The sequence below is a fragment of the Phacochoerus africanus genome, chromosome 9, assembly GCF_016906955.1.
Source record: "Phacochoerus africanus isolate WHEZ1 chromosome 9, ROS_Pafr_v1, whole genome shotgun sequence".
Taxonomy (NCBI): domain Eukaryota; kingdom Metazoa; phylum Chordata; class Mammalia; order Artiodactyla; family Suidae; genus Phacochoerus; species Phacochoerus africanus.
In genome coordinates this window covers 39,549,796-39,569,025 of record NC_062552.1, presented here as the reverse complement: position 1 = coordinate 39,569,025, position 19,230 = coordinate 39,549,796, and the positions used below count along the sequence as shown (strand labels likewise).

General features: G+C 41.4%; 1 protein-coding gene across 4 annotated transcripts in view; it reads left to right on the top strand.

Moving 5' to 3' along the window:
- LOC125135024 (cysteine-rich protein 3) overlaps nt 1–19,230 on the top strand; it is a 53,582-nt gene that overhangs the window by 12,132 nt on the left and 22,220 nt on the right. Inside the window, exons 4-10 of one of the 4 annotated variants that reach the window (XM_047794628.1) lie at nt 22–1,464; nt 3,671–3,770; nt 6,375–6,679; nt 11,475–11,678; nt 12,135–12,234; nt 13,162–13,280; nt 13,555–17,954. In XM_047794628.1, the coding sequence (XP_047650584.1) occupies nt 22–1,464; nt 3,671–3,770; nt 6,375–6,679; nt 11,475–11,678; nt 12,135–12,234; nt 13,162–13,280; nt 13,555–16,872 (5,589 nt within the window). In that variant the 3' untranslated portion in view covers nt 16,873–17,954. Of the gene's footprint in view, nt 1–21; nt 1,465–3,670; nt 3,771–6,374; nt 6,680–11,474; nt 11,883–12,134; nt 12,235–13,161; nt 13,281–13,554; nt 17,955–19,230 lie in introns of those variants that run through there. The other 3 variants (XM_047794630.1, XM_047794629.1, XM_047794631.1) reach the window with 3 other exon arrangements.

Genomic DNA, 19,230 nt, shown 5'->3' with positions numbered 1-19,230 from the left:
CAGTTATGTTTGTCTTTGCAGCTTGAGAATTTTTCCAGCAGTACAAGCTCTAGCCAGGATCACCCTCTTTACCCTGCACACTCATCTCTTCCACTAAGTGGTGCTATTGCTGCTTTTGCCTCAGAGGTTGAAAACAAGGGAACTATGGTAGAGACTACCCTGAAGGAATCTCAGGGCAACCTCTACCAATGGGGCCCCCTCCCTGGGATACCAAAAGACAGCAGTCCCCTCAGAGAGAACTTTGGAAGTTTTTTGTGCCACAAGGAAAAATTGGATATGAAGGCTGAGGGACCTGAGCGACACACAGACTTCTTGCTTCCTCATGAGAGAGCTAGCCAGGATGGCAGTGGTTTCTCCTGCATTCTGAGCATGTTAGCAGATTCCACAAGTACACAGGAAAAAAGGCGACGTAGCTTCCCTGATATTGAGGATGAGGAGAAATTTCTCTATGGGGATGAAGAAGAGGATTTAAAGGCAGACTCTCCACCAAAGGCCCTTGGGGGCTCTGAAGTTGAAGTTATGAGGCAGAAGGCAAGCTCCCTACCCTCTTCAGCTCCAGCCGTAAAGCTAGAATCAATAGAAGAGACCAATCCAGAATATGCCAAGATTCATGATTTGCTCAAGACCATAGGGCTGGATATTGGAGTAGCAGAGATTAGTAAACTGGCTGCACGAACCCAGGAACGACTTCATGGCAAGAAGCCGTCACGCTCCTCTGCTGACCGCCGTTCCTCAGTTGACCGGCACTTTTCAGCAGACCGCTGTTCTTCAGCTGACCGACGTTTCTCAGCTGATCGGCGCTCTGCAGATCCTCACAGACTAGAGAGTGGGGAGGCACACCATTGCAATACCCACTCCCCAGAGGTGTCCCATCCACACCCTGTCTCCCCTGTGGATCCTTACCTGCTTACAAAAAACAGCCCCCCATTCCTAAAGTCAGACCATCCAGTGGGTCATATTGCAGGACCTGAGATGGTTGGCAGTGGGTTTCAGTCACCTGTTGCAGTCAGGTGCATGTTGCCCTCAGCCCCGTCTACCCCAATTAGACTTCCACACCCTGCTTCTTTATCTCAGTTTCATGTGCCAAGGGCCTCTCAGTTTGCTGCAGCTCGGATACCTCCAAACTACCAGGGACCTGCCATTCCCCCTGCTTCCTTTGATGCCTATAGGCACTATATGGCATATGCAGCCTCAAGGTGGCCCATGTACCCCACCTCCCAGCCTTCCAACCACCCTCTACCTGAACCACACAGGATAATGCCAGTTACCAAACAAGCTACCCGTAGCCGTCCCAATCTCCGTGTGATCCCCACTGTGACTCCTGATGAGCCCAAGCAGGAGGAGTCAGTGCTAAGCTCAATTTCTACTGCCCAAGTGCCTGTACAGGTGTCTATCCCATCACTCATAAGATATAATCCGGAGAAGATATCTGATGAGAAGAACCGTGCTTCTCAGAAGCAGAAGGTGAGTATTAACTTTGAGCATTCTAGGCCTGAATCTTCTATTTTAACATAAATTAAAAGAATTTTTTTTGCGTTCCCATCATGGCTCAGCAGAAACGAAACTGTCTAGCATACATGAGGATGCAGGTTTTATCCCTGGCCTCGCTCAGTGGGTTAAGGATCTGGTGTTGCTGTGGCTGTGGTGTAGGCCAGCAGCTACAGCTCAGCTTTGATCCCTAGCCTGGGAACTTACATATGCCATGGGTGAGGCCCTAAAAAGACAAAAAAGATTTCAAAAATTAAATTTTTTTTCTTTTTTGGTCACCCTTTGGCATAATGAGTTCTTGGGCTAGGGGTGGCACCAGGTAGGTGCCAGGGATGCACCTACGCTGCAGCTCCTTTAACCCACTGTGCCAGGATGGGGATCAAACTTGAGTATTTGTCTTTTAGAGGGAGCTGAAAATTTGCAAGGCACAAAGCAGTCTTTATTTATAATGTTTTTCTTTCATGTTTTCTCATTTGAACTAAGTCTGGCCCTAGGTTCCACTGTGATTGCTAGACTTCTTTTTTCTTTTTAAAGTTTATTTCTCTGTCTGAATTATCAGCCTTAGGATACTATGGGTAGGAGCTGGGAACCTTGAAGTCTTAAATATGACCTCATCAGGGAGTGTGGAACCAAAGTTGGATTGGGTGAAGGAGAAGGCAAGATATCTGTGTTTCATCCCAATGAGTTTTGGATCCTTTTCCTGTAGTGGTTATGGGGTTTAAAAACTAATAACTAGTTGTTGCTTGATAATTAAACCAAAAAATAAACTTTACTATTTTAACTTAGAGTCCAGGAATAATAATATATTTTATGACACTTTCATGAAGTACTTTTTATACTTTTAAGGTTCATTGGGTTCCCAGGCTATAGAAAGGGAGTAATGGCTAGGGTTAAGATATAATAATTCTGAATGTTTTAGAGCGTAGGTAAAAATTACGTAGGGGACATACAATATACAATAGAAGAATTTCAAATAAAAAATTACTACATACTGTTAATTTTGAAGGTCCTTAATAAATAATAATTCATTTTGTTAAGGTGACCTAAGGAACTTAAAATTGTAGTTTGTGTAAATTTGGTTTGCTAATAAAATAGTTAAGGCCTAAGAAGAAAAATAGAAAAGGTAAAATTGGAGGGCTAATCTCATTTTTTCTAGTTTAAAAGAAATTTTGCTAATCCTTGAGAAAACAAAAAAACACCTCTTAATTTTCTGTTGTTCTTGGGTATTCTGAACTTCAGTCTTTGTCTTTTGTTTTGGGTTTGTTTTGAGTTTTTGTGGGGTTTTTTTGTCTTTTTAGGGCTACACCCAAGGCATATATGGTGGTTCCCAGGCTAGGGGTCAAATCAGAGCTATTGCTGCCAGCCTGCACCACAGCCACAGCAATGCTAAATCCTTAACCCACCTCAGTTTAAGGCAACACCAGATCCTTAACCCACTGAGCAAGGCCAGGGATTGAACCTGTGTCCTCATGTATACTAGTCAGATTTGTTTCCACTGAGCCCCAGTGGGAATTCCCAGTCTTGGTTTTTTGAAGTCTTTTGATAAAGAAGAGGATAGGTTTAGCACAACAAAATCTAGGACTGCAGAGACAATGAAGACTAGTGCTTTCCCTTTATGAACCTAGCATTCAAGTCAAGGCTGACAATATGCAGGTTTTTCACATGAGTCCTTGATAGACAAGCCGTATTTGTTAGATGATAGAAATGCATTTGAAAGATAAAGGGCTTTAGGGCATATGCACCTGAATTTTAAAATCCCCTTACTCTATGATCTTGGTTATGTTACTTAATCTTTTACGACCTCAATTTTCTTATTGTGAAACAGAGATAGTGTCATGATTAAATAAGATGATATATATATAATGCCACTAACAATGCTTCATCCATAACACCTATTAGTTGTTGTCTTGATGGTTCCTTTTGGGGTCAGAACCACTATCTAATATTTAGTGCTTCCTGCACAAAAATAGTACTTTCCAATCAATTTAGTTCTGGAAAGGATAATTCTATTTTGGCACTTGGATTGGAATGAAATATACCTTCACCCTAAGTCAGAGCCCCTGTGTGCAGGCATTTGGACCCTTGCATAGATATTATCTACCATGAAGGTTTATGGAAAAGAGCAATAGATAATGGAGGATGTTGGAGATTGAAGGATCTCTTAGTATTTTGTACTTTGCAGGTTATTGAAGAGAGAGAAAAGCTAAAGAGTGACCGGGAAGCTCGCCAAAAGAAGATGTACTATCTCAGGACAGAACTGGAGCGGCTTCATAAACAACAAGGTATCAGACACTCCTTTGCATGACTGCTGTAACTTTAGTAGGAGACCCAAATGGAGAGATTTGGGGACTCAGACAGGTTCGTTGACGTGAAACCTCACTTTCAAAAAAAAATTTTTTTTTTGGCCCCGCCCACGGCATGTAAAAGTTCCTGGGCCAGGGATTGAACCTGTGCCACAGCAGTGACCTGAGCCACAGCAGTGACAAAGCAGATCCTTAACCTGTAAAGCCACCAGGGGAACTGGGGAACAGCCACAATGGGAACTCTTAAAAATTTTTTTGACATAATTAGACCTATAAAAAAGTTGCGTTAATAGTGTAAATGATTCTCAAGTGTTTTCCATGATTATTAGCATTTACGCTATCCTTTTTTCTCAGTAGTGTGTGTGCATGTATGTTTAAGTTTCCCTGAATTAAGAGTAAGTTGTAGATAAGATGTACCCTTACTCTTAAACACTTAAGTGTGGGTCTTCTAACAACGAAGAGTTCACTTACATAACCATAATATACTTATCAAAATTAGGAAATCAACAGTAACATACTAGGAGTTCCCATCGTGGCTCAGCAGAAATGAATCTGACTGGCATCCATAAGGACACAGGTTCAATCCCTATTTTCATTCAGTGGGTTAAGGATCTGACGTTGCTGTGAGCTGGGGTGTAGGTCGCAGACTCGGCTGGGATCTGGCATTGCTTTGGCTATGGTATAGGCTGGCAGTTACAGCTCTGATTTGACCCTTAGCCTGGGAACCTCCATATGCCTCGAGTACAGCCCTAAAAAGACAAAAGAAGAAAAAACCAAAACAGCGATATACTAGTCTACTGATCTTATTCATATTTCATCACTTGTATCACTGATGTCCTAAAGCAAAAAAAAAAAAAAAAGAAAGATTACATTACATTCAATTCTCAAGTTCTTTTAGTCTCATTTAATCTATGACAGTCCCTAGATCTTTGTACTTTGTGACACTGACATCTTAGAAGAGGTCACATATTTTGTAGAATGTCCTTTAATTTTCGTTTGTCCGATGTTTCCTTTTGATTAAATTCAGATTATGTATTTTTGGCAGGAACATGATGGAAGTAATGCTAAGTTTATATCAGGTGTTGATTTGTCTCATATTGGCGATGTCAGCTTTGATCATTTGGTTAAGTTGGTGTCTTCCAGGTTTCCTCATTGTAAGGTTACTATTTTACCCTTTTCAATTAATAAGTATCTTATAGGGGAGATACTTTGAGACTATGTAAATATTCAGTTACTCCTCAAACTTCATCCCACTAGTTTTCAAATTCATTGATGATTCTTTCCCAATTGGTTGTTATGATGGTGGTTAAATAGTGATTTTTCTGATTTCATCATTTCTTCTACCTTAATTAGCTGGCTTTCTGTCAGGGGGAATTTTCCACCCACACCTCCTCCCCCATTTATTTGTCTATTTATATCAGTATGAACTCATGGATTCTTCATTTAGTAGGTTATAATATTTTACTATTATTATTTATCCTTATGCTCAAATTGCTCCACATGTGGCCAGTGAGAGCTCCTTTAAGTTGGCTCCAGTGTTCTTTTAATATATCCCCATCATTTTTTGAGTACTTCCTTTTTGGCACAAAAAAGATGGTCCATGACGCCTCAATTGATTCCATCTCTTCGTTTATGCTTTTAGGAATTCATATACACACTAAGGAAGAATCATAGCTTCTAAATATTATAGGTTGAGGAGTTCCTGTTGTGGCACAGTGAAAACAAATCCAACTAGGGACCATGAGGTTGCGGGTTTGATCCCTGGCCGTGATCAGTGGGTTTAAGGATCCGGCGTTGCCGTGAGCTGTGGTGTAGGTCGCAGATGCGACTTGGATCTGGCATTGCTGTGGCTCCAGTGTAGGCCAGCAGCAACAGCTCTGATTAGACCCCTAGCCTCGGAACCTCCATATGCCGCAGGTGTGGCCCTCAAAAGACCAGAATGAATGAATGAATATTACAGGTTGGTGACAGCATGGAATAGCAGAGAATGGGAGAAAATATAACTTCTTCTGTTTGGGTTTGGATTATTTAGGGATGAGAAACTTAATTATTAATCCTGTGAGGATTAATTCATGAGGACCTGCATTTTGGAATAAGAAGTAACGTTAGGTGAGCCTGAGGCAAAAACCTAAAACTTAGTGGAGGTGTGGTGAAGGGTTCTCAAGTCAGATACAGTCAAATATGTGGCTGAAAGTTTTTTGCCCTCCAAATAATTCTCTGGATCTCTAAAGAGGACAAGCACAACATTCATAGTTAAAATGCATATTAACACATGCCCACAAACTAGTATATACCATTTTGGGGATTCATGGAGCCCCTCCCTGAAACCTGTCCCTAGAGCCTTAAGTAATAACTTAGCTAATAAAAAGATAATGTAATCAATTAACCTTTACTTCAGTAGGAGCTTCACCTAAACCAGCCCATATAGAAGGAGAGTATCAACTGCTTGTCAAATATTTTACAGAGAAAGATTTTTTTACCATAAAGTCTTGAGAATTAGTATTTGTGGCTGAAAAGTGACTTGATATCTTAACCTACTTTCCTTGTTTTTGCTTTTTGTTTGTGAACATTTTGATTATTCAGGGGAAATGCTGCGTAAGAAACGAAGGGAGAAGGATGGGCACAAGGACCCACTCCTGGTGGAGGTGAGTCGGCTTCAGGATAACATTATGAAGGACATTGCAGAACTTCGACAAGAGGCAGAAGAAGCAGAAAAAAAGCAGTCTGAGCTGGACAAAGTGGCTCAGATCTTGGGAATTAACATTTTGGATAAATCACAGAAGTCCTCAAGCGACAGTAGAGAGCCTACTGAGAAGATGGGGAAAGCGGAAAAATCTAAGAGCCCAGAAAAAATGTCATCGTCCTCAAACTCCTCTTCCAACAGCAAGGTAATAACTCAACTTTTCTATTTCTCTTATATCTCTTATTTCCATAGGGCCCTAAAAAAGGCTTCTAACCAACCATTTTCTTAACTTCCTTTCCAACCTGTTCTTACTCTTGCTAGAGTTCTCAAGCATAGTTCAGATCAGTGGTACTTGCCTTCAGGATTTTAGCACTTCTCCATTGCCCACAGTGTAGAATCCCAAATCCTCAGCAGTCAGGGCCCTCTATGTTCTGGTACTAGGATCTACTCCTTAACCCACTTCAGTCTGGCTTCTAGTCTTCTCATAACTTGTAATACCATTTTGTAGGTTCATGTTTAGTAACAAGGTCACCTCTATGTTGTACAGCCTCAAATTTCAGTTCTCAAATTAGTAATTGAGGAAGTTCAAATTAGTAATTGAGGCAGTTCCAGTTGTGGCTCAGTGGTAATGAACCCAGCTAGTATCTATGAGGACACAGGTTCAATCCCTGGCCTTGCTCAGTGGATTAAGGATCCAGTGTTGCTGTGAGCTGTGATATAGGTTGCGGAAGTGGCTCAGGTCCCTTGTTGCTGTGGCTGTGTTGTAGGCCACAGCTGAAGCTCCAATTTGACCCCTAGGCTGAGAACTTCCGTATGCCTTGGGTGTGGCCCTAAAAAAAAAGGCAAAAGAAAATAAAAATTAGTATTTGATACAGGGAACCCCTCTCACCTAAAAAATGTTTTCTTCGACTTTTATCGCATTTTTTTCCTCCTTGTATGCTGCCTGCTTCTGTTTAATCTTTAAATATTTTAGTTCTTCAGGGCTTAGTTCTAGCCTAGTTCTCCAGAATTCTTCTTTCTCTCTGGGTCATTTCATGCAGTCCTATGCTGAAATACCATACTGACAACTTTCAGTTTTATATTATAGCTCAGATGATCCTCCAGAGTTCAAATCTGAGTATCTAGTAGACTACTCACAATTTCTACTTCATTGTCTCATAAACATCTCAAAATCAATATAGCCTAAACTAAACTAACAACTGTGCTCCCCTTCCTTCTTTTTTTTTTTTTTTTGTCTTTTTGTTGTTGTTGTTGTTGCTATTTCTTGGGCCGCTCCCTCGGCATATGGAGGTTCCCAGGCTAGGGGTTGAATCAGAGCTGTAGCCACCGGCCTACACCAGAGCCACAGCAACGCGGGATCCGAGCCGCATCTGCAACCTACACCACAGCTCACGGCAACGCCGGATCGTTAACCCACTGAGCAAGGGCAGGGACCGAACCCTCAACCTCATGGTTCCTAGTCGGATTCGTTAACCACTGCGCCACGACGGGAACTCCTCCCCTTCCTTCTAACCTTTTCTTCCTCCATTGTTACTCATCTCAATGAATGACACCACTATCTAATAGTTTTCATGCCAACAACCTGAAAAGCATTCTTGGTGCTTCCCTCTCCTCAATTGCTCCACACAGCAAATCAAATACAGATTCTCCCAATTCTCCCTCCGAAGTAAATCTCAGTTCCATTCATCTCATCATCTCTATTTCATCCAAGTTCAAGCCATCCTCAATTCTTGCTCCTACTGCTACAGTCTTCATTCTTTCTCCATGTATAGCCAGTGATTGCTGTACTTGCTTGCCTACCTCTTCAGTCTTGTTCCATGCCTCTTTCTCCCTTTGTTCTCTGTAATTTCATTACTGGCCTTTTCATTCCTCAAATAGTTCATCCCCTTTAATGTCTGCATCTTCTCTTTCCTCTGGTTACCATCCTCTTCCCACTCTTTTCTTATCCTGTCTTCTAACTCATATTCATCCTCAGGTCACAGCTTAACTTATTTCCCTGACTCCTTTCCTTGATTTTCCAGGTTGTTAAATTTGTCTAATACACACTCTTATAATACATTGACATTTTCCTTCTTAGCAGTTGTGACTGTTGTAATTATATAATTACATGTGTTTGCCAAATAGACTTTAAGGTTCAAGGGATCAGGGATCATATCCATCTCATTTTCCAATATAGTCCCCAATACATAGTTCATATGTGCCTGGCATGTAGTAAATGGGTAGTGCTCAAGAAATATGACACCACACCTTAACACTCCTGCCACTTCAAAATGCTTTTCCAGATGTGTAGTATGTATAGTATGCTCTCTAATTTTGTATTTTATAATCCTCCTAGCCTGGAATAATCTTTCTCCCAACCCTATTCATCCACTACGGCCCAACTTGGATACTTCCTTCTCCATGAAGAAATCCTGAATTATACCCAGATTGAGGGAGCAGCTTTTTTGGCACTCCCATTATATATTACTTTGTTTCTTTATAAGACTTATTTTGTTCTCTCTTATTGAAAATATGATTAAGATCATGTCAGTTCTCATGCCTGTGTCTTCCACTAAAGGAGAACTTCTTGAGAATAATAGAATATATAGTTTCTGACTTTGGTGTTTCTCACAGCATCTGGATGTCTAGTACATAGTAGATGCTCAGTTTATGTTGGGGGTTAGAGAAGAAGATATTCTGTATTCTCTGTCAATGAAGCTGTAATATTTTTATATCTTCCTGAGAGAGTTCTCTTTCTCAACCAGGTAGGACAATATTTTTATACCAGTAACATGGAGTTCAGGGCGTTGGAATGGGAGAAGAGCTTGAAAGTTCTGGCCCTTTGTAGTTGACTACATTGTTTGGAGTTCCATTTATAACCAACTCCTTGATAATATATCATCTTGACTTTAGTGAGTCTTCATGTTCTCTGATACTAACAAGGATGTGTTGCCATTTGATTTTCATTTCATCAGTAAAGAATGTTCTCTCCATGGCCTTTGTTTCCTGTCCTTGGTATTTCTTCTTTCTTTGCCTCTTTTTAAAATGCATAATTTGTTTAGTATTTTCTTGAATAGATCATTTCATAAAAATAAACAAATACACTCAATTCCACAATTCCATTCACCTAGACACAGCTCTTATTAATACCTTGTCATATATTATTCCAAATACCCTTCTTCTGTTCATTTGTTTAACAAATAGGTCTTAATCTCCAAAAAAGTGCCAAGCACTATTCTAGATATGGGAAGTATAGTAGGAAACTATATGGACAAGGTCCTTATTCTTGTGAAATAGGAGAGGAGAAGATAGTCAATAAATAAGCAAGTGCAGGTTAGGTAATGACAAGTGCCTAAAAAAAGAAAATAAGGTAAAGGATAGAGTAATTAGGGAAGTCTTTTGGATAAGGTGACAATGACATTCTGTGTTTATTTACATATCTTTATTGATTATTCAAATATATTTTGTTACTTCTCTCAGTATATCATGAACATCTTTCCATGTCAATAATAGACTTCTGGAGTTCCCGTGGTGGCGCAGTGGTTAACGAATCCGACTAGGAACCATGAGGTTGCGGGTTCGGTCCCTGCCCTTGCTCAGTGGGTTAACGATCCGGCGTTGCCGTGAGCTGTGGTGTAGGTTGCAGATGCAGCTCGGATCCCGTGTTGCTGTGGCTCTGGCGTAGGCCAGTGGCTACAGCTCCGATTGGACCCCTAGCCTGGGAACCTCCATATGCCGCGGGAGCGGCCCAAGAAATAGCAAAAAGACAAAAAAAAAAAAAAAAAATAATAGACTTCTATAACAGCATTTTTCAACCTTATTTTTGTTATTGTTGAATGAATACCAAAATTTAACCAATCAAATCACTCATAGTTTGACACAATTAAAAAATTTCTCTAGAGTAAATGTCAAAGAGTAGAATTTCTGGGTCAGGATATAAAGAATTTTGAGATTTGTAATATCTATTCCTAGATTATCTTCTGGAAAGATGGTGCCTGTTAGTACTCACCAGCAGTGTATGCACGTGGCCATTCCCTACCTGCTGGGTGTGATCTCTTTAGTGATTCTTGAATAGGACTCTGATTGAGAAAGAGTATCCTTGAAGTCTTAATTGTATCCCTTTCTCCATCTTCCTCTTCCCACCAGCCAATATTACAGGTGCGCCAGTTCCCTTATCTTGTCTACTGTAGACCCTCATTCAGACTTACCTTCTCTGTATTCCAAAATTATCTTTTTTCTGTGCTTCACTCCCCAACATCCAGAATTTTCATTCCCTGAGTACCTTGTTCCCAACTTGCTTACAAATGAATTCATATTAAAGTATTTATTGTTGATAACTTAATGTTGGGGAGTTGATATGTTTCAAAAGAGGATTCATGTTAACTCAAAGATGTTAAACTCTAAGGTGGTATTTTGGGCAGTTAGAGATATTTTACCCAGACTCATTTAAGTCATGCTACAGAGATGACCATCCCCTTTATCTATGTCAACTGTACTTTCCAGTTTTCTGTACCAGGATGTGTCTGTGCTAAGAGAATTGATTATTATCTGTTTTCTGTGCTTGTTTATCAATTACCTTTTCCATTTTGGTTTTTCTTCTCTCCCTAGTTGTTATTAGGATATATAAATTTAACTAATGCATAGGTAACACATTTAACATCTGCCAAAGGGTATAAGGTAAAGGACTCCTTTCTGTTCTTGTTCTCTACTTCCCCTCCCCAGAGGAAACCACTGTTTCCATAATCTTGGGTATTCTTCTAGATATTTTGGGTTATATGAGTAAATATATTGCCATTATGATTTATTCTCCATGAAGGCACTGTGGAATCTATTCATTTCTGTTTGAACCTTGCAGACAGCTTTCTCATGGGGTTTTTCCCAGTTTGTGCAGCTTTAGACATTGGAATTGTGGTTAAATGGTCCTATTTGTGTTATTGTGGTAGGCTACTTGGTTTTTCTGAGAGAAGACAGATCTGGACTGCCTTGAATTCCTTCTTAGTTCAGGTTTTCCCCTCTTCTAGGAATCAAAATTGAACAATGAGAATTCCTGTACTAAGAGCCCCAAGCCTGCTGAGAGCCCCCAACCAGCTGCTAAGCAATCTGATCAGCCGGTTGCTGCCTATGAATATTATGATGCTGGCAATCACTGGTGCAAAGACTGCAACACCATCTGTGGGACCATGTTTGACTTCTTCACCCATATGCACAATAAGAAGCACACACAGGTAGGTATCTTGCCCTCTGTTATTTCTATTCTTGCCCTCCTTGCCTTCATATACTCCTATCTGCATTATAAAGCTGGAAAAATGAAACATTCTCATATGGGCAGGAGCCCCACTCTGAAGAGCCAAGAGATACCAACAAAGGAGACATCATCCCCAGGGCGCTCAGTCCAGGGGACCTGCCTGTAACTAAACACCATGACAAGTGTAAGTGAGGTTTCTACCTCTTTTGATTCCTTGAGTACCTGATTCTTTGTTTCATTTTACCCATTGCTGGTACTTTCTCTAACATTTGTTTACCTTTTCCACAGGTGATTTCCATTTAAACAGTTGGCAGAATGGGTGGGGGTGGGTAGCTGGGGGCTTCTGGTCCTCCGTGGTGTGGGGGAGAAAAAGAAAAAAAGTAGGTCATTCAGTTTTTAGTGCTGTTGTGTGAGCACCTCTGCCTCTTGCAAATAGACACTGGATCCCTACAACAGACCTTGGGCTTCAAAGACCCAGAGTGAGGCCAAGCAAGATGCAGTAAAGCGCACTGACAAGATAACTGTTCCTGCAAAAGGTATGTTTCCTCCCTTTTTTGTGGTTTCTTTACATTCAGTTAGTGAAGAGATATCCCTGAGCTAAGATGCAAGGAAGCAGCATGGAGTGAGATGTAACCATTACTTCTAACAAAGCTGTAAGATTGCTTTTTATGTACAAAGCAGTGACTAGGTCCTAAAGAAGTAGTCATCTGCAAGACAAGAACGATCCCTACACGTACGGCCAAAAATCTAACAGATGTTAAACATATACATACAAAGCACTCTAAAATACAACTTTCTCTGCTCAGTTCAGGAGCACATAGACTAAAATATGACTTTCTCTGTCACTGGCTTATGCACCAAAATCTTAATTATTTGAAATCCAGGTTAAAAGAACAGTAGAGGTGCAATAATATAACTATCTTTTCAACTAAGAACTATAATGTTTTTGAATAGTTATTTTTAGAGGTGAGGTTGAGAAATAGAGAGTTTCTTTGTCTTTAAGCTTCTTAATTTCTTACCTTTGTAAGTAGTCAGTGCTGCTACATCCTTTACATCTGTGGAAGATAGATTCCTAAGTAATAAATAACAATATGAGAAATCCTCATATAAATGGCATTGGGCTATTTGGGAGTATAGCTTTTAAATCTCCTAAGATGGTTAGTGCTGGTTAGATTTTGAGGAGAATCAGCAACAGAAATGAATCTGGCATGGAAAACTCTTGAATTAACCAGTTAGTGTTTCCAAAACATAGAAGGAATAGAGGTCCTGAGTTAAAACTTTTAGTTGGGAAGACATACCACTGAAATTCATCTAACTGCTCCTTCTGACTTGAAAGTGGGTAAAGTCCTCTATGTCATCAGCCATTTTACGGCAACTGCAAGATACCTACCTGTGTGTGCTTTAGTTGCTGTCATTCTGGATGGAAATGACTTATTTTCTTGACTTTCTTTCAATTATTTCAGGCTCTGAGTTTCTGATTCCCATCACTGGATATTATTGCCAGCTCTGTGAGGAATTTTTGGGGGATCCAATTTCTGGAGAGCAACATGTGAAGGGTCATCAACACAATGAGAAATACAAGGTTGGTCTTTGTAGTGGCCTATGGAGCTTCCCACTTTCTGCAATAATCCTTTTGACATTGTCAAACTCAGAGCCAGGAAAAGTCATTAATGCTTCAAATTCTATGTAATCCTTAGGAAGTTCTCCTCAGTCCTAGTAAGAAATGCTGACCTAGTAGAACCATCTATAGCCTTGAAGAAGGTGACTCTAAATGAATTCTGACAGTAACAGGGACAACTTTTCTCTCTTTTAGTATTTTGACCAGTTATTGAACTATTACCTTTTTTTTTTCCTAGAAATATGTGGTTGAAAATCCATTGTATGAGGAGCGGCGGAATCTGGACCGCCAAGCTGGCTTGGCTGTGGTCCTAGAGACAGAACGGCGACGGCAGAGTGAGCTAAAGCGCAAACTCAGTGAGAAACCAAAGGAAGAGAAGAAAGAAAAAAAGGCAAAGATCATGAAAGAAGTAAAGGAGGTTGACAGAGTGTCTGAGGAATTAGAGGACCAACTCTCTGAGGGTGGGAACTCCCCTGAAAAGACTGAAAATAAAAGGAAGTCTAGCATTAAACTTCAATTAAAAGAAGAAGTAAAGAAAGAACTACCAATATCTTCCTCTTTTGGGAAATTCAGCTGGAAAAAGCCAGAAAAAGAGGAGGAAAAAAGTTCAGTGGCCCTAAGTATTCCCAAAGAAGAGGTTGTGGAAAGTAGTAAGGACAAAGAGGATGGCAAAGCCGAAGCCGGAAAGGCAAAGCCCATCAAAATCAAGCTCTCTGGAAAAACTGTTGTTGCACATACTAGCCCTTGGATGCCTGTAGTGACAACTTCAACTCAGACTAAGATCCGACCCAACCTGCCCATCCCATCCACAGTCCTCCGCAAGTCAGGTTCGGCTACAGTGAGTAAGCCAGCACCTCTTAATACCTTTCTGTCCATCAAGTCCTCTGGGACCGCTGCTAAGCCTCTGCCAGTGGTTAAAGAGTCTTCAGCTGATCTCCTGTTGCCTCCTGACATCATTTCTAAAGCATTTGGAGGGGAAGAGGTGATTCTGAAAGGATCTCCAGAGGAAAAAATGGTGCTGGCTGAAAAGAATGAGCCATCACATATACCTGAGCAAATGCTACCACCTCCTCCACCACCACCTCCACCACCACCTCCACCACCCCCAGTTATACCTCATCCAGCTGCCCCATCTCCTGCTCAAGCAAGTACTCTCTTGGCTCCAGTAAAATCAAACCCAGCTGTATCTCACACTGTCGGCCCTGGCTTTGTGGGTCCTAACATTTTGAATCCAGTGATGTCGCAGGTAGCCATCATCGCCTCAGCACAGCCGGTTGTCATTCCTTCTGATGAGACAGCTCCTGGGGTGAGTGAGAGTGACCGGGACCAGACCCTGTTCTCTGTGTTAGTGCGTCCTCCACCTCCCCTCTCAAGTGTGTTCAGTGAACAAGCCAAAAAATTGGAAAAGCGAAATTCATGCTTAGCCACAGCCAATGCTAAGGATCTATATGACATATTCTACAGTAGTGGTGGAAAGGGGGCCCCTGAGACTAAGCTGAGTGGTGGTCCATTGGCCAATGGGGAAAGCAAAGCTGAAAGTTCAGACACCTCTTCCACTTCTGCTTTGAACAACAGCGCATCCCAAGAGGAGTTGCCTCCAGATAGAAATTTGGTCTCTGCTCCTTTAGTCAGCAGCCCTGAAAAGTCCATTTCAAAAACTCCAGTGTCCCTAGGGAAATGGTCAGTTGTAGAAAATGTAGATTCAAAAAGCAGAGGCAGCGGCTGTGGTTTCCTACAGCCTCTGACAAGGTTGTGCCAAAACAGGCCTTATGAAACTGTTACCTCAAAAACAGAGACTTTGGCCATGTGGACTTCTAGCTCTTTCCAAAGTGATGCTGAGAGGGATGTCTCTCCAGAAGGGAAAACGGACTTTGACCTGGGAGAGCCAGGGCCACCAGGTGTAGAACTAGCCCCTGAGCTGTCAGATACACACTGTCATACCATGGAATCTCAGAAGTTGGTAGAAACCCATCTTGTGAAATCTAGTAACCAGGATGAAGAAAGCCAGGAGTGCCACCAATCTAAGGATTGTGGAAAAAGTGAGGCAGAGACAAGCCTTGAACTAAAAGAAAGGGGAACAAAGCTCTCTGAGAGGACAGTAGGAGAGGAGACAGGTATCAACATTGGGCCCAATAGCATAGAGGATTCTAATTTGAACCATAAGAACAGATATATGTGGGAGGGAGAAGTAGAACAGCCCAACTTGCAAATGACTGACAAAAAGGCTAAGCAGTCCAAGAAGTTGATAACAGGAAGTAAAACTCACAGTAAAGTAGTGACTGAATCAAGTGCACAGGCTTTCTCTTCCACAAAGGCAAAAATAGACTCATTTCCCTCAGAAGCTAGGTCTTTACTCCAGAACCCACAAGATACACCTGTGAAAATTTCTACCCCAGAATTGCTTCTTCCTTCCCTAGCCAGATCAGATATGTGTTTGACAGATAGTGAACAGGAGCAAGAAGTATCAACTGGTAGTGAGGAGTGGCTAGGAAGTTCAGTTCCAGAATCAGCTTCTAGAACTTCTAGGTACAGAAGCCTCAAACTCAAGAGAGAAAGATCAAAAGATTTTCAGGGTAAAATGATCTATGAACTGACTGTTTGGGATGAGAAGAAGAAGAAGCCAGAGACCTGGAAGAGCCCAGAGAAACCAAAAACAGAAGCCCCGAAGCCTCGAGATGTCCATCCAGAGGCCTTAGAAAGCAAGGCCTTAGAAAACTTCGAAGTTACAGACTTAAAAGTAGAAGAGCTTGCTGCCCTGGGGAACCTGGGGGATATAGGTGTTGATTTCTGCAATACTCAGGTAGACCCAGCACACAGATCCCCAGCTACCCTGTCTCAGAAAGGATGTGAAGAAAATTCTATATCACCTATAGGAAGTAATCCCTCCACTCTCACTGACTTTGAACCAGTACCATCCTTTTCTGAATTTCCATTAGATTCTCCCAAAACCCTGGTACTTAACTTCAGAGCAGAGGGTGAACAAAACTCATCTAATCCCAGAAGTGGAAGGATCACTCCTAATATTTTGAAAACTGGACTTTCTGTAGAAAATGTTGGCCTTGGCTTGGGAAGCCTAGAGGGAACACATCAGTCCCTTGACCTGTTAGCAGGAGGAATGATGTCTGAGGAAATGGAAGAAACTTCTCAATTAGAGAAACAAGATTCACTCAGATTGGAATCAGAAACAATTAATCCTTTAGGCCTTGGGCAATCTCCTTGCCTTCCAGACCTCGTTGACTTCGTCACTCGGACATCTGGAGTTCAAAAAGAGAAGATATGTTCTCCTCTCTCTGAGCCAGGTGGCCTTCCTGAGTGTAGTTCCCTGGAGATGGGACCACTACAGCTAGAAATACCGAATCCATCCGTCACAGAGATAGCACTTCCTCAAGTAGATGAGTACAATGACAACCCCTTGAATATGGTAAAATCTATGGCTTCAGGGTCCCAAACAAGGGAGCAGGTAGTTGGAGGCAGTATGGTCCCTCAGGAAATAGCTGCACAAGAAACTGCAGTTGATGCCATCCACGGCCACACAGAATCCAGTGTTCACGACTAAGGATACACATCCAGAATTACTTGTGGATGAATCACATTGGCTTCTAAAAATCAGGTGCCCAGATGACCCAGGACTGTCTCATCTGGAACCTACACCAAGAGATGCAGTCAGCGTCTTACAGTAAATGTTCATGGAAGCTAAAAAATTTACCTCCTTTCCTTTTTTCCTTCTCCTTAAGATACCAGACAAATCAATCGTAACTTCTATACATATCTGTAAAAAAGTATTTTCTGTTAATTATTATTATTTTTACCAATTTATTTTCTCCTACTTTGTCATTAAAATCAAAATGTCTATCTGGCTCACCACATAGTGTGCTTTGATTGTATTTTGACTTTGACTCTGCCATTTCTGGAATGTGGGGGAGGAGGGAGACAGAGCTGACTTCTCCAATTGCTGTGTTGTATTCCCACCCAATTTCTTGGGCAGCTGATGGATCTCTGGGAGAAACACAAGAAAGCCTGCTGAAATGGAGAACTGCTGATACAGGAAGGATTGTTCATCTCTTAGGCTTCCATTTGGATGGGCCTGCCTTAACATTGTTTGAAATGCAGCGTGAGTAGCTCTCTTGTTTACTGTTTACTTCCTTGTGGCATGTCAACCCCCACACTTCCCTCATTCTGTTGCCTTTGCTTGAGATGGTCCTACAACCTGTTTGGAATTGGCCTCAATAAACATGGAAGAAAATCTAGCAGGCTCACTTTTGGAAGACGACAAATCGGTAAGGCTTATTCATGGCTCAGTGCCAGAAGCAGATACGCTTTTTGGGTCACTTTTATTTTTGAAATGGCCTTTGTTCATTCTATTGTGATCCACTGACACTGTGTTAAATTGTTTAGCAGTCATTTCTGTTGTGAAGAGGTAGAAGATCTGAAACTTGTTTTGAGATTGGACTCATTCTCTGTTCCACACTCATATGTATTCCTTCCTCTACCTCTTCTTTTCCCAGGTTATTTCCACCATAGTGTGGTGTTTTGGGTTGTACATTTTGTTCAAAAGATTAAAGAATTTATGAGTTGGCTTGGACAAGTTTAACTTTATTTTTAATGTGTTGATTACTTGGAATAAATGCGTTAAGCTCATGTTTCTTTCTGGATTTTTGTTTTGAAACCACACACATTTGAACTCCACAGGAAAACTAGAGCAGTGAACTCCTGCTACCGTATTGTCTGTCCCCCCAACCCCAACTTTCTTTTCCCAGTTATTAGGGCTAATTCCTTCATGTCAGATTGTTAGGCTATATGATCTGTCCCCCAGTGCTGCCTGGATGGGTAGTAAGTAGGTGACAGTGTCTGGTTTTGGCATTTTTCTGCTGTGAAACTTTGTATATACCATTATGTTGACTCTCCCCAGTGTTCCTCTGGGAACTGAGGTCCCCAAGAACATTCCTGTTCTTATTGAAGGTGCTTTTAAGGAATAAGGAGCTTGGTTCTTAGATTTTCTAATAAATGTCCCAGTTTCCTCTTGATATCCCTCTTGTCAGCAGTTTATAACCTGGCTCAACAGAGGCTTCAGAGTCTTTTCTCCCACTCACTCCTCAAAAAAAAAAGAAAAAAAATGCAAGTTGCTAAGAATTCTTTTTTTCCCTGTTTCCTTGTTTGCAGAGTTGCAGAATCCCTGTGTTGATTTTGAGAAGGATGTTTTTCTAAGACTCGACTAATTTAGAATTTGTCCTGGCCTCCCTTCTTCATCTTGTGGAAAGGGCACAGCTTTGGAATAGTTAGGTCCTTGGATGTTTCTTGGCCATTTGCCTTGATATGATTTTGGACAAGTTACTTCGCCTTACTGTGTCATAGGGATTTTTTTTTTTTCTTTTAAGATGGAGGATCATTATCTCCATCTCATACCAAATGTGTACAGGGTTAGGCCATCCTGAGCAATCTTAGGTCTGCTTTTTAGGCTGAAGCCTGAGTTCAGAGCATTCTTCTGGCAGAAAAACTGTAAGCAGACTCAGAAGGTGCCCTCTAGCAGAACGTAAACCCAAGCAAGCTTCAGAGAGATATTTCTTTCTCCAGAGAACTCCCCATTCTAGGACCCTATCTGCAGGAATTCAGAGAACCAGAAAAGTTTAAGATGGAAATCGTTACTGGTTTTCAGGCCTGTTCACTTAGTAAGTTCCATCTCCCTTTGGGGGATAGATGGGTGGGTTTAGCATGGAAAGGGGTTAATCCTATCCAGATCCCACTCCTAACCTCACTCCATCTCAGAAGGAGTCAGAATCTTACTCAAGGGGGCCACTCAAGAAGGATGGGGAAGGGAAGAGGCAAAATCTAGGAAGAGAAGAACTAATTCAAGAAGGCTGAGGCTGGAGTACTTTGAGCAACTCCCCTTGTACTCTTGATAACCTCAGGTTTTATA